Below are 13,437 nucleotides of genomic sequence, written 5' to 3'. Positions count from 1 at the left end.
CCCGCGGGCAGCGCCGGGGGGCGGGGCGAGGCCGGCGTCACGGCCACGCAGGGGCGGCCCGACCGGGCTGGGATCACGCCGTCTGCTCCGAGGCCCGCTGTGGAGCCACCGTCGTGCCAGGGGAGCAGACTCCGAGGGAGGGAAAGGCAGAAAGCCTCGCGGCACCCTGCCACGCACTGTATAGATGCACCCAAGGGCCTGGGCCACATACTGGGAAATGGAGATCCCGACTATAACATTCTACAGCGCTCCAGGGCTCCCTTCTCTCCCAATCATCCCGCCCACCTCATCCATGGGAGAGGTGGCTCCCAGTCCCAAAGTCATGGACAGCGGAAGAGGCAGGAGGGGTGCCAGGCTACAGGGAATGGTGCTAGTGCCAGTCTGGAAAGGGGATGCCCACCTATCTAACCCTACTCCAGAGGGAGCAGCCACAAAGCAGAGGCAGTGAGCTTAATTGAATTCATGTTTAATAATTACAGGCACCGTGCCCCCCTTCCCCTGCCCAGGCAGCAGCAGGGGTGGTACAGGGGCTGGGGCATATGCCCCCAGCAGCGAGGACGGCAGTCCCACGAGTGATTTTCAGAAAATAAAAAAGGACCTCGGGGCAGGCGATGGTGCCCCCCCCCAAAGACACACCAATTTCAAGACTTTATATATAATATATCTCTGTGCCCCAGGGGGAGGAGCAGGGCACCGGGGAGCATCCTGGAGGGGGGCCCCAGGCAGCCCCAAGTCATCCTGTCTCTTCAGCCACTTTATTAGCTCAGACACATCGCACTACAGGCACCCGCTGCCACCACCGCTGCTGCCGCCCCCCTGCAGTCCAGGCGGTGCGGGGCCATCCACGTGTCCATGGGGCTCGTCAGGCCCCACCCGCCCTCAGTTGTGGTCGGACTCCTCCTCCTCCGCCTCGCGAAGCCACTTGAAGAAGGCTGTGACAGATTTAAGGGCCACGCCCTTGCCCTGCTGTTCAGAGGGGTCCTTGCTACCCTCCCAGCTGTAGAAGGCGTCCTCCTTCACCACGTCCTCGTCATATAACGCATCAAAGAACGTCCGAAGCAGGTCTGCAAGTAGGCAGGACAGCAGTTAGGGGACTGGCCACAGCCACCCAGCCCATCCCCGGGGCTATCCCCCCAGCACCACGTTCACACAAGGCCCTGGCCCACCGTCCTGACACTTGTGTCTGCCCACCCGGAGCGAGCAGGCCTCTGATCACATGCTCAGAGATGGGTGCACAGGAACGAATCACTGGCCATCGAAAACCCGCGCGCTCTCGCCCAGCCTCACCTTGGCAGCTTCAAACTTGTCCACGCACGGTACATTTAATGGGGAAAACCATGCAGAGCTGGTGCTCCTGAATTTGGGGAATCACTCGAGTCCCAGCTTATCACACACAGGTGCCAAGGGCACAGTCTGAAGACTCACTGGGCCCCCAGCGACGGAGTACACACGCCGTCTCCAGGTGCTGCTTCTATAGGGGCTACATCCCTTGCCAGGAACTTCTCCTGTCACCAAGACAACTCGAGCAACCCCTGTTCTGACCCTCTTTCTCCCCTACGCCAGGCTGGCAGGTGCTTATAGGTTCTGGAGCACTGTCCCCTAACCCCCAAACAAAACCTACCCCCCCTTCACTACACTGCTCTATCTTTCCAAACCAAACTTTATACTAATACCAAACTTTATACTAATACCAAACTTTATACTAATAGAGACCAAAGTGAATACAGAACAAGATCCAAAGTCCGGACCTGGGGGAAACCTTTACCAAGCCCTCAAATCCACAAGCTGCCTATGGGCACAACAGTTGCCTCCTACCCCATCCACAGAAATGGCAGCAGCAAACCCTTCACTTACCACCCCCACCCCCCCGTTATGCTCCAAATCCCATGCATACCCACTCTGAGGACCCTATGTAACTGATTATCTACTCTGTCCTTGATTTTCTTTTTTTTTTCCTGGGGGAGGGGGAGAGGCTTTTTTGCTATAGGGTGCGTGCGCTCGCCAAAAAGAGACAGACACACAGAAAGCAATAAATCACCCCCCAGGGGGGATGGCCACGCCGCAATCCCTTCTCCATTCTCCTCTTGGGATCTTGGGCACACATACACATGCGCGCACGCCCAGTGTGAGTTTAAGCCACCGGGTCCAGGCCTCGAACAGCAGCCAACTATATGGAAGTTCGGCGACATAGCCATTACGCTAACTGCTGGTCCCTGCCCTATATTTTCAAACCCGTTTCTCCCATCTAAGCACCACCACCCCCTTTTCTGCCAAGGGGTGCATGTGCTTGCAAGAGAGAGAAAGCAAGCATCCCCAATGAGACATGGCCACACCACAATCCCTTCATCCTGTCGGGATTTGGAAACAGGTGCACATGGCATGTTCTCTCAAGCCACCAGGACTGCGAGTCAAACCTTGTCTGGCCTTGTGGGATCCAGCTCCCTTACCACTAAGCCACAGGACCAGTCCAAAAAAGACCCTTTTCAACCTCTACTGTTCCTACCTAAAAGTAGTAGACTTTGCTGTTTTCCTTTCCTCCTGTCTTCAGTCATTTCTTACTTTACAGCCAGGTCTGCACCCTGCCCCATTAAATGCTGTTTCTATCAGGGTGACCTTCCTGGTTTTCTATTCGAGGCCCCCAGGTTTTTTTTTTTTTTTTTTTTTGAGAGATTTTTGCTATAGAGCGCGTGCGCTCGCCAGACAGAGAGACAGCAAGCGAGAAATCACCCCCCAGGGGGGATGGCCACGCCGCAATCCCTTCTCCTCCATTCTCCTCTCGGGATCTTGGGCATGCACGCCCATGCACCCGGCGCGAGTTTTAAGCCACCAGGTCTGGGACACGAACCGCAGTCAACTACGTGGGAGTCCAGCGACATAGCCATTACGCTAACTGCTGGTCCCGAGGCCCCCAGTTTTGAGGCCTGCTCCTAAGGAACACTCAGCAGTATCTAGCTGACCATTTCCTTCTATTCTCCGCTCCCAGGGTCCTCCCCTCCTCAGGATTCCATCCCAGGCCTCGCCATTCTCCCCTGGGCAGCCCATACCCTCTCTTGTGATCCGCACATACTACCCTGTGCCACCAGCTCACTTACCTGCCTTCTACCCTGACCACCTCCTCTGCAAATGGAGCCAGACACCTGGGTGACATCTCTGACCCCTCATCAGGGATCCAGCACATCCTACCCCAGCAGACGGCCTCACCTATTGAAACCACCTGAGTCACCCCCAACTCACTGTGTGACACAGCTTTCAACTCCCACTGCCTAAGGAGCTCCTGAGCCGCCACTCCTGCCCCCGCTCCGCTGTCCAGTGAGGCCGAGGCGCCAGTGCTCGCCCAGCCGCGTGCACTCTCACCCCATTCTCAACTTCCTTCCCACTGCAGCCAGAGGGACCTAAAACCTCAGGTCCAACTCCTTCATTCCTTTTCCTTGCTGAAAATCACATGCAGGTCTCTTCACGCCCTCCGGCTACAGCTTGAAATGAAGCTGGCCCTCACCCATCACTAGCCCGCACTGGCCACAGCCAGCTCTGTGCTCCCCACTCTGCTCTCTGTCAATTGCTCTTTTCCCTTGCTCCAAGTTCTTTTGACCCCAGGCCTGCCTTCAGAGACCTGTACAGGGCCTGCACTGAACATGCCCTCCACCCCACCCTGGCCAGGTGGCTAATTACCACTCGTCCTCTGCGCCCTCCCCACAGACAGCACTGTCTTCTCATCTCCCACCTTTGTGGACTCCCTGTCAGCACCCAACACAACACCCCGACAACACCTCTCTGCTGAAGGCAGAACCTCACACACGTTAACCCAGGCCTCAAGCTCCCAACACGAAAAATGAGGTAAACCCTCTTCCCTAAACATTTAATCCTCAGCTGTGAGGGTTAAATGAGACAGGACAAGTAAAATGTCCTAGCATGTGCCACACAGAGCAGGCCATCATGCCTGGAAGATGCTGCCATTCACCTCCTCTGTACTGCTGCCATCTAACAGATGGCTAGGCACAGGGCAGCCAGTCCACCTTTACGGCTGACTCAACTCTGCCCACGAGCAGGCAGGGGAGCACGCGTCAGGGAAGGGGTCGAGATGGGGCATTCTGCTCTCCAAATGACAACACCTCTTCCTCGGAGGGAGCCCCTTCATGGCTGCCCCTGCTATGTGACACTCCCTCCATCCCACGACCTGTCCCTGTGGCCTGGCTCTTACTGGCAGGCTGTTCTAAGGTCACTACAAGGGCCTGGAGGGCGTAGAGTGCCTGCAGCTCCTTCTGCTCGTCACACAGGTATTTCTGTAGAAGTTTCGCTCGTGCTTTCAGCACTGCAACATCCACTCGGAGGGGACTCTCAACTATGAGAAAAAGGCATGGGTGAGTGAGGAACGGACCCACCCTTAGCCTGGTTCAGAACCAGCCCGCCTCCTTCCCGCCACCCATCAGGCCCACCGCCCCCCACCGTCTCCCTGGCTCCCCTTACAAATAATTGCAGAAGAGCAGACAGCTGTCATGAGGGCTCGCACTAATGTGTTGGATGCTACCTGCTGCTCGCTCAGGTTAGCCTGTGCAGGAAGAACAAATGGCCCTTAAGTTCTCAATTGTGCACTTGAGTCTTCATCCTTGGCCCCCGACCCCAGGAATGCCTTTCCCACCCACCCCAACAGCAGGAGAGCCTACCTCTATCCAGTCGGACACCCGCTGGTTACTGCTGCCCTCCTTCAGGAGGTTCTCCAGCTGCCTGCTCAGCTCCTCGGAGGGGAGTGCCCTCGGGCCAGGGGCTTCAGACTCCTCTCCCAGGGTATACTCTACCTTCTGCAACCAAAAGCCCACGGTCAAGAGGCTCACGTGTTAGATGAGAGGAGAGGGAAGAGACTGTCATCCCCAAATGCTAGAATTAACCCAACTCCAGTCCCAAACCTGCTCGGCGGCGAATGCACCAACATCCTGGCCTTCAGGCAGAAATTCCTTCCAGCTGAGCCCAGCCTCTCGCCAGAGCGTCCCCACCTTCTTGGGGCCCTAGAAAACACAAAACCAATTCAGCAAGCCCTCTAAGGACCCACCAGCCCCACAACAACCAGTCACCTAACGAATACTTACTGAAAGCCCACGAGGTACCTGCTAGGAGCTAAAGATGCCACAGAAGTACCAAATAGGCAGAGACCCTCCACACACCCAGCCCAGTGCAGGGCACAGCAGTCAGACAACCAAAGAAACAAGGCCCTGTCCTCCCCACACTGCAGTGACACTGAGGCGGGGAGAATGGCTAGGAGCCTGTAGAAAAACATCAATCAGCTTTCACGGGATTCTCAATTACTGTTCACCTCGAAAAGCTAAACCAGAGCCAGCACGTGGCTGAGCAGTTACACTGCTAGACTCACCATGGTTCGAGTCCTGGACCCAATAGCTTAAAAATCACAGCAGGTGGGTGTGCGTGCCTGCCCAGATCCCAGGAGAATGGCGGAGACGGACTGTGCAGTGGCCACCCCTCGGGGAATGATCTCTCTTTTCCTGTTGCTGTCTCCCTCTCCCCTCCGGGCAAGCACACATACCCTCCTAAAGCAAACATCCCCTCAACCCCCAAAACAAACAAACAAACAAAAGGTAAACAAACACCTTAGCCTTCTAATCTCTCCCCTTTTTAAAAGAACTATTTTACTTAACTTTATTTATTTATTTTAATTTGACCAGAGAGGGACAGAGTGAGAAAGACAGAGAGAGAGGGAAAAGTGAGAAAGCCAGCCGCCAGGTCCAAGACTCAAACAGCAATCAGCCATGTGGGAGTCCAGTGGCCTTAACTACCAACGCCACCTGGAGGCCTCTCACCTAACATTTTTCAAAAACAGCTTGGCTTGAGACCAGCAGATGGCATAATGGTTGCATCGCTAGACACCCACATAGACAACCACAGTTCAAGTCCTGGACCCAGCAACTTAGACTCATGCCCAGCAGGTATGCGTGCATGCCCACAATCCCAAGAGCAGAATGGAGAAGGAACTCCAGTGTGGCCATCCCTACTTGGGGCGGGGAGCAGTGATTTCTCACTTCCCATCTGTCAAGCTCCCACGTCCTATAGCAAAAAAACTGTCTTTAAAAAAAAATGCAAGGGGTTCAACCAGTGGCATGGTGGTCAAAGCACTGGACTCCCACATGGCTGACTACAGTTCAATTCCTAGACCTGGCGGCTTGCTTTCTCACTTTCGTTTTCTCTCTCTCTGGTGAAATAAAAATAATAATAATACAAATAATTAATTCTTTAAAAAAAAAAACTTGGTTTTTCATTATTCCAAGTAATAGCCATTTGTTTTCAGAAATGGACAACTTCTAATAAGCCTGTTGATTTATTTCCTAAATCCCGAAAATCTTAGAAGACACATCCCCAACATAAATCAGAAATCCCTACAAACAAGAGCAGTTTGAGCCCATTTTTCTGCAAGGGGCAAGAGACCATGAAGGTATCAGCCTTTTTCACAATAAGATATTCGGAATGATGACATCAGTTGACAGCAGTTCCAGTTCTTTTATTTATTTTTTGGAGAGGTTTTTGCTATAGGGCATGTGCACTCGCCAGAGAGACAGCAAGAAATCACCCTCCAGGGGTGATGGCCACGCTGCAATCCCTTCTCCGTTCTCTCAGGATCTTGGGCATGCACGCACAGGCACCTGGTGTGAGTTTAAGCCACCAGGTCCGGGACTTGAACCACAGTACATGGGAGTCCAGCGACATAGCCATTATGCTAAATGCTGGTGCCTTGACATCAGCTCTTAACAAAATTACTTTAGTCCACAGATTTCAAAAACCACTTAGGGGGAGCAGCAGTTGGCCTACTGGACTCCCATGTACTGTGGTTCAAGTCCCGGACCTGGTGGCTTAAACTCACACCAGGTGCCTGTGCGTGCATGCCCAAGATCCTGAGAGAACGGAGAAGGGATTGCAGCGTGACCATCACCCCTGGAGGGTGATTTCTTGCTGTCTCTCTGGCGAGTGCACATGCCCTATAGCAAAAACCTCTCCCCCAAAAAAAGAAAAGCCACTTAGGAGCCAGCAGGTGACATGATGGTTAAGGCATTGTACTCCCACATGGTTGACCACAGTTCAATTCCCAGACCTGGCAGCCTGCTTTCTCACTTTCTAACCTTCTCACCCTCTCGCACATGCTCTATAGCATTTTAAAAATTGTAATAATAATAAATACATGTTAAAATTTTTTTAACTATTTTCTTTGCTACAGGACATGTACTCACCAGAGAGGTGAGAAAGAGACAGAGAGGGAAAATGAGAATGGCCGTGGGAATGGCCATGCGGCAACCCCCTCTTGGGATTTCAGGCAGGCAATACACAGCATGATTTTCAAGCTACCATGTCCAGACTCGAACCAGATTTTGCCATTTGGAACCCAGAGCCTTAACCTCCACACTACCTGCTGGACCCATTTAAACTTTCTCTGTAAAGACCTTTCTTGGGGGCCAGCTAGAAGGTGTGGTGGTTAAGGAGGTGGATCTCACATGGCCAACTCTGAGTTGGCCTGGACCTGGTGGCTTGAAAAACCATGCCAGGCATGCCTGCCCAAAATCCATAGAGGAAGATGGAGAAGGGAGTGATTTTTCACCTGCCCACTCCCCGCACCCGCCAGCCCCAGTGTCTCTCTCTGGCAAGTGCATGCACCTTATAGCAAACTAAAAAAAAAAACTAACTATAGGGTTAGCAGGTGGTGTGGTGGTTAAGGGTGCTGGACTCCCGCATGGCCAACTGTGTTTCCAGTTCCAGACCTGGTGGCTTGCTTTCTCACTCGTTCTTTCTTTCACCTTCTCTCACTCACTCTGTCCCTTGCTGGTCAAATGAAAATAAAGTTAAATAAAAAAAAATTCTTAATAAGTTACTGAAATAAACAAGAGACCAGCAGAGGGCATAATGGTTACATTGCTGGACTCCCACGTAGCCAACTGCAGTTCGAGTCTCAGATCCAGCGACTTAAAAAACACACGTGTGTGTGCTCAAGATCCCAAAAGGAGAATGGAGAAAAGGATTGCAGCATGGCCATCCCGGGGGTGATTTCTTGCTTTTGTTTCTCTGTCTCTGTCTCTCCAGTGAGCACACATACCCCACAACAACAACAAAAATCTCTCTTAAAAAAAAAATTAAGGACCGGAGACCAGCAGTTAGCGTAATGGCTATGTTGCTGGACTCCCACGTAGTCGATCGTGGTTAGCGTCCCGGACCTGGTGGCTTAAAACTCACGCCGGGCACGTGTGTGTGCCCAGGATCCCAAGAGGAGAATGGAGAAGGGATTGCGGCGTCGCCATCTCCCCTAGGGGGTGATTTCTCGCTTTCTGTCTGTCTCTGTCTGGCGAACGCACAAGCCCTATACCAAAAACCTCTCAAAAAAAAAAAAATTTAGGGTCCTGCAGTTAGTGTAATGGCTATGTTGCTGGACTCCCATGTAGTCGACAGAGGTTCGAGTCCCGGACCCAGTGGCTTAAACTCATGCCGGGCACATGGGCGTGTGTGCCCAAGATCCCGAGAGGAGAATGAAGGAGAAGGGACTGTGGCGTGGCCATCCCCCCTGGGGGGCTATCTCTCTCTTTCTGTTTCTCTGTCTTCCTGGCGAGCGCATGTGCCCTATAGCAAAAACCTCTCCAAAAAAAAAAATTAATTAATAAATTAAAATTAAATAAACAAAAGTTTTTCTTTTTAATTTGCCAAAAGGGGAACCAGCAGATGCCACAGTGGTTTCATCACTGTATCCCCACATGACCGTGCGGCCTGACACTCACACTAGGCATGTGTGCCCAAGATCCCGGGGGAGAAGGCATGGCTATGCCCCTGGTGGGTCATTTTTTCACTTTCTGTCTCTCTGTATCTCTCTGGCGAGCACACGCACCCTATAGCAAAAATCTAAACTAAATAAAATAAATAAATAAATAAATCGAGGAGACAGCAGGTGGTATGGTGGTTAAGTGCACTGGATTCCCATGTGACTGACAGTAGTTCGAGTCCTGAACTTGGTAGCTTTTTCTCCCTTTCCCTCTCTGATCAAATAAAAAATAGTTAAGAATAAATGTGATTAAATTTTTTTTTTTTAATTTGTCAAAAGGTACATACACTCCACCAGAGACAGTGAAAGAAGGGACCCCCAATGGGGTGTGGTCATGCCACAATGCCTTCTCCATTCCTCAGTCCTGTCAGGATTTGGAGCATGCAAGCACATACATTTGGCGTGTTTTTTAAGTCACAGGAATAGGATGCAAATCACAAAGTCATGTGAGATCCAGTTCCCATAACCACTAGGCTACAGGGCCAGTCCCCCCAAAAACAAAACATTTCTATTTCTTATATGCCAGAGGACGTGTGCACTCGAGAGAACGCCCATGCTCCATGCACAGCGATGCAACTGCACTGCGTCCTCCTCCCTTCAGCCTGTGAGGACCTCGGGTACATGTGCGCCTGCGTGCTTAAACCACTGTGGCCAGTATGTGGGCCCGTCGGCCATGTAGACCCTGCTCTCCCAGCTATAGCGCATGGGGCCGGCCCCTAGAAAACTTACCATACCCTCAACAGGTGCCCAGCACCACAATCCAGGCACACGAGTACCTGGTATACTGAGGGAGGCCTGCAGACAGCAATTCGGGATCTTCCCCGCGGTCAACCCACAGAGCCCCGTCTCATCTCTGCACGACCGTCTGGCCCCGTCACGAAAAGCAAGCTAACTGGGCTGGCTGATGTACTGCACAAGTCCTTTTCCTTCCTAGCAGCACACAGGATTCAATGTCCAATACTTTTCCCCTGAAGTTTGCTGCAGGGCAGGTATGCTTGCCAGAGAGAGTGAGCGATTACCCCCCAAGGGGATGGCCACAGCGCAATCCCTTTTCCATCCTCCTCTCAGGGATATTTGGAGGTTTCGTCCGCACACACATGCCCAGCATGGTTTTCAGGCCGCTGACACCGGGACTGAAACTACAGTTAGCCACATGGGATCCACCCATCACACCGCAGGCTGACCCCAACACACTTACTTTGAAAAGAAACTGTCCTGACACACACCCATTTAAAAGGACTATGACACTAAAAGAACAATTCCTCCCCAGTCTCATTCCTCCAGACTCCAGGTAGCTGAACCCCAGGAATGCACACCCCACCCCACCACCAAGCAGCACACCTCACTTATCTTTCCCCGCCCCCTGCCTCCACACTCCGAGTAACTCACAAAGCAGCCACACTCCCTTCAGGAGAAGGCCTGTCATGAATATTGCCAAATATTCCTTTGCAATCTCAAAGTACCTAAGACACTCCCCTTCAACTATTTTATTTCACACTTTACTTCACGCTGTTGTTTTTATTAAGCTGTCATTTCTTGCTTTTTCCTGTACCAGCTCATTTCCTGAGTTTTATTCACTACTGTACCCTCCGCACTCAGTATTTGACGAACGTTCAATGAAACGCTAGCAGAATGAGTAAATCAACGAACGGACCCAACACAGGCCTCGTTCGTACACTGCCCGGGCCAGTATGTGTGGCAGAACTGCAAGGAGCCTGCCACCTGGGCACTCCTCCCTCCCGGTGCCAGCAGTCTGCCCTCGCTACTGCTCCGCCCGAGGCTCCAGGGCCGCTACAGCCCGGCAAGCCGTTCACGAGGAGCCCTGAGCGCACCCCCAAATGCCTCACTCACCATGCTTCTACACAAAAGCCCAAGGATCTCCAGCAAGAGGGAAGTCGCTTTGCCGAGGGGTCTCAGAGGCTTCGTGATCTCCCTGGAGAGAAATCCCCGGTGTTGACGTCTCCACGGCCCTCTCTCCACCACTCCATCCCTCTGCAAACCCATACATCCAACCTGCCACACTCCTGTCTCTACCCTCCCTGAGTCCCAGCAAGGGGGGCTTACCTGAACAGCTCGCCCATGGGTACCCCACCTTCCTGCAGAATGGGCGTTACCAGTTCTGCTAGGTACAGCCACACGTGGGGGATATCAATTTCCATGTCCTCAGCCAATTCCAGGATTTCATACAGTCTGCAGAGGGAAGTCAGTCAGTTTTCTCAGGAAGATGGGGCAGGCTCTCACCTCCTCTGGGGCAACATGGCGTGGATAAAGGATAAACCGTGGAGCCCGCCCAGCCAAGACCATCTATGAGTCCTCAGACAGTTGACACCCTTACCCTCCCAAATTAGTACCAACCAGGATGGCCAAGGAGCCCAGCACACTGAGGTTAGGACACAGGGAGACCTGAGGCCCACGGGCCCGGCATACCCCTGGTAGTATTGAGCAGTGGAGAGGTGGCCGGCGCACAGCAGCTGGTGCAGCAGCTGCCCCATGTGCTCGCGAGTCACGGCGCTGCGCTCCAGCGTGGACTCGATGCCGTGCCGGACGAAGATGAAGAGCAGGGAAGGTGAGGCCAGCTCCTGCACACACTGCACTGCCTCCTGAAGACGTGCAGAAGGGGAGCTGTCACCGCCGGCCCAGCGCCCGCCCCACCCCGTCAGCTGGGCTCCAACACCCACTGCCCACCTTCATGTCGTTGAGGTGGAGGTACTCCTCAATGATGGCCTTGGACTTCTTCTCCAGCTCCTCCTCCGAGAGGGCAGCCTTCGGGGGGCTCCCTGCGGGCAGAGCGGCTTCCCGCTTCCCTGTGGGGAGAGCACAGACCACAGGCCTTCAGCTCCCACCTTCCTAGCAAACCAGGTCTGGAGCTCCCAGGAGAGCTGGGGACCCAGCCGGCCTCAAACCGACCTACGCCTGTCCCCACCCCCCTCTCCCAGCCCCTCACCAGCATCCCGCCCGCGGTCTCGGTCCTCCGTGAGGCTTGCAGCCTTGCGCAGCCCCTCAGGCTGGGAGGGCCGCTCTCTACTCCGCTCCTCCACTTCCTTGCTGAAGCTCCGCTTGGTGGCAGGCGTCCGTGCGCGATCGAGCCGGTCACCACGGTCGGCTCCCCGCTCACTCCGCTCTAGGCGGTCTCCCCGGTCACCAGCTTTCTCGCCTCGTTCCCGGCTCAAGCTACTCCTGGAAGACAGGCAGTCTCTCACCTGCACTGCTGAGTGGCTGCTGGGCCTCACTCCTGGCATCAGGAATACGCCCCGTCTAAGCCAGGTCTCCGAGTACTACAGGTGTGAGGAATTCCCAACCTGTGGCAACAGCTAAGCCCCCCGTTACTGTGTGTGAAGAGCAGACACCGAGGAAACCTCACCTCTGCACCACACGCCTATTATCCGTGCTCTCTGTGGGCACTGCTTGCTGGAGGGCTGAGAAGCGATTCAACGTACTAGTAGCTGGACGAGCAGCTTCTGATGCTGGGGAGGCAGACACTCGGAATTAAAACCTTTGTAATTTTCTTGGCCCGTCTTCCACTTCGCCAGTTTAGGACACTCGGTCCCTGTCCCCATAGCATAGTCCAACCCCTGGAGCCACATGACTGCACTACCTATGTTCCCAAAGCCTCCCTTACGGGCAAGGCCGTCCTCAGGGAGCTCAGACTAACAGGCATGCAGCTCCTCACGGGGCCTCCGTACCTGCGTCTGAGGGCTTGGCTCCCGAGCCTCCGCTGCTGCCCTTGCCCCAGCTCAGCCGCCCTCCGGGTGCAAAGAGCTGGTTGTTAGAGTCAATGGAGCCAGGCTGAGGAGGGAACAGGAGAGTCACAGACCCGACCTGGCCAACCCTCGGCCAGTACCACAACGTGCAGCCACACAGGCAAGTAAGCGGCCCCAATAGGAGCCGGGCAAGCTCAGTCGCAGCCATACGGTCTATCACACCTACTCAGCTCTGCCCTGCAGCTTGAAAGAAGCCAGTGATACCTGATAAGAGTGAGTGTGGCCACGGCCAATAAAGCTTTATTTACGGACATTGAATTTTTTTTTTTTGGAGAGGTTTTTTGCTACAGGGCAAGTGCATTCACCAGACAGAGATAAGAGACAGAAAGCGAGAAATCACCCCCCCGGGGGGATGGCTACGCCACGATCCCTTCTCCATTCTCCTCTCGGGATCTTGGGCATGCAAACACACATGCCCAGCGTGAGTTTAAGTCACCGGGTCCAGGACTCGAACCACGGTCGATTACATGGGAGTCCAGCGACATAGCCATTATGCTAACTGCTGTTCCCAACAGACACTGTATTTTAATATAAGGTAATTTCAACATCATAAAACAGCATTGACATTTTCAGTCTAAGATGATGTTCAGTTATGTGTCAGTCTGCTGACCCCTGGCCCAGGCTCACTGAACACAACCCTGGGGCTAGCAGTCCTTTCTCTGGCAATCTGGGCAGCTAGGCTACTGGAAAACTCACCGAAAACTCCCGGCCTTAGCCCTGTGAGGGGACTAAGGTGCAAGCCTGCGCTTAGAGCCTGCTCGGTCCTCTCACCCTCACCGCATGGCCCCGCCCACACTCCTACCTTTGTGATCTTGGTGATTCTGGAGGTGTCAATGGGGCGGCTGCCTTTGCTGATGGGGGCTGTGTTTCCGCCCCCGG

General features: G+C 53.7%; 1 protein-coding gene across 7 annotated transcripts in view; it reads right to left on the bottom strand.

Annotated features, from left to right (window-relative positions):
• Window positions 1–450: 450 nt before the first annotated feature.
• The window catches only part of EIF4G1 (eukaryotic translation initiation factor 4 gamma 1), a 25,309-nt gene continuing 12,322 nt past the window's right edge, over window positions 451–13,437 (bottom strand). For 6 of the 7 annotated variants that reach the window (XM_014592529.2, XM_027776708.1, XM_027776706.1 and 3 more), the window contains 10 exons: window positions 11,742–11,974; window positions 11,483–11,601; window positions 11,225–11,397; window positions 10,862–10,987; window positions 10,649–10,730; window positions 4,902–5,000; window positions 4,662–4,796; window positions 4,465–4,546; window positions 4,199–4,339; window positions 880–1,064 (listed from right to left, as the gene is read on the bottom strand). In XM_014592529.2, the coding sequence (XP_014448015.1) occupies window positions 880–1,064; window positions 4,199–4,339; window positions 4,465–4,546; window positions 4,662–4,796; window positions 4,902–5,000; window positions 10,649–10,730; window positions 10,862–10,987; window positions 11,225–11,397; window positions 11,483–11,601; window positions 11,742–11,974 (1,375 nt within the window). Of the gene's footprint in view, window positions 1,065–4,198; window positions 4,340–4,464; window positions 4,547–4,661; window positions 4,797–4,901; window positions 5,001–10,648; window positions 10,731–10,861; window positions 10,988–11,224; window positions 11,398–11,482; window positions 11,602–11,741; window positions 11,975–13,437 lie in introns of all 7 variants that reach the window. The other variant, XM_014592526.2, reaches the window with a different exon arrangement.

Source organism: Tupaia chinensis, unplaced genomic scaffold (assembly GCF_000334495.1).
Source record: "Tupaia chinensis unplaced genomic scaffold, TupChi_1.0 Scaffold000708_1, whole genome shotgun sequence".
Taxonomy (NCBI): domain Eukaryota; kingdom Metazoa; phylum Chordata; class Mammalia; order Scandentia; family Tupaiidae; genus Tupaia; species Tupaia belangeri.
The sequence above is the reverse complement of the archived record's forward strand: the minus strand, read 5'-3'. Positions and strand labels throughout refer to the sequence as shown.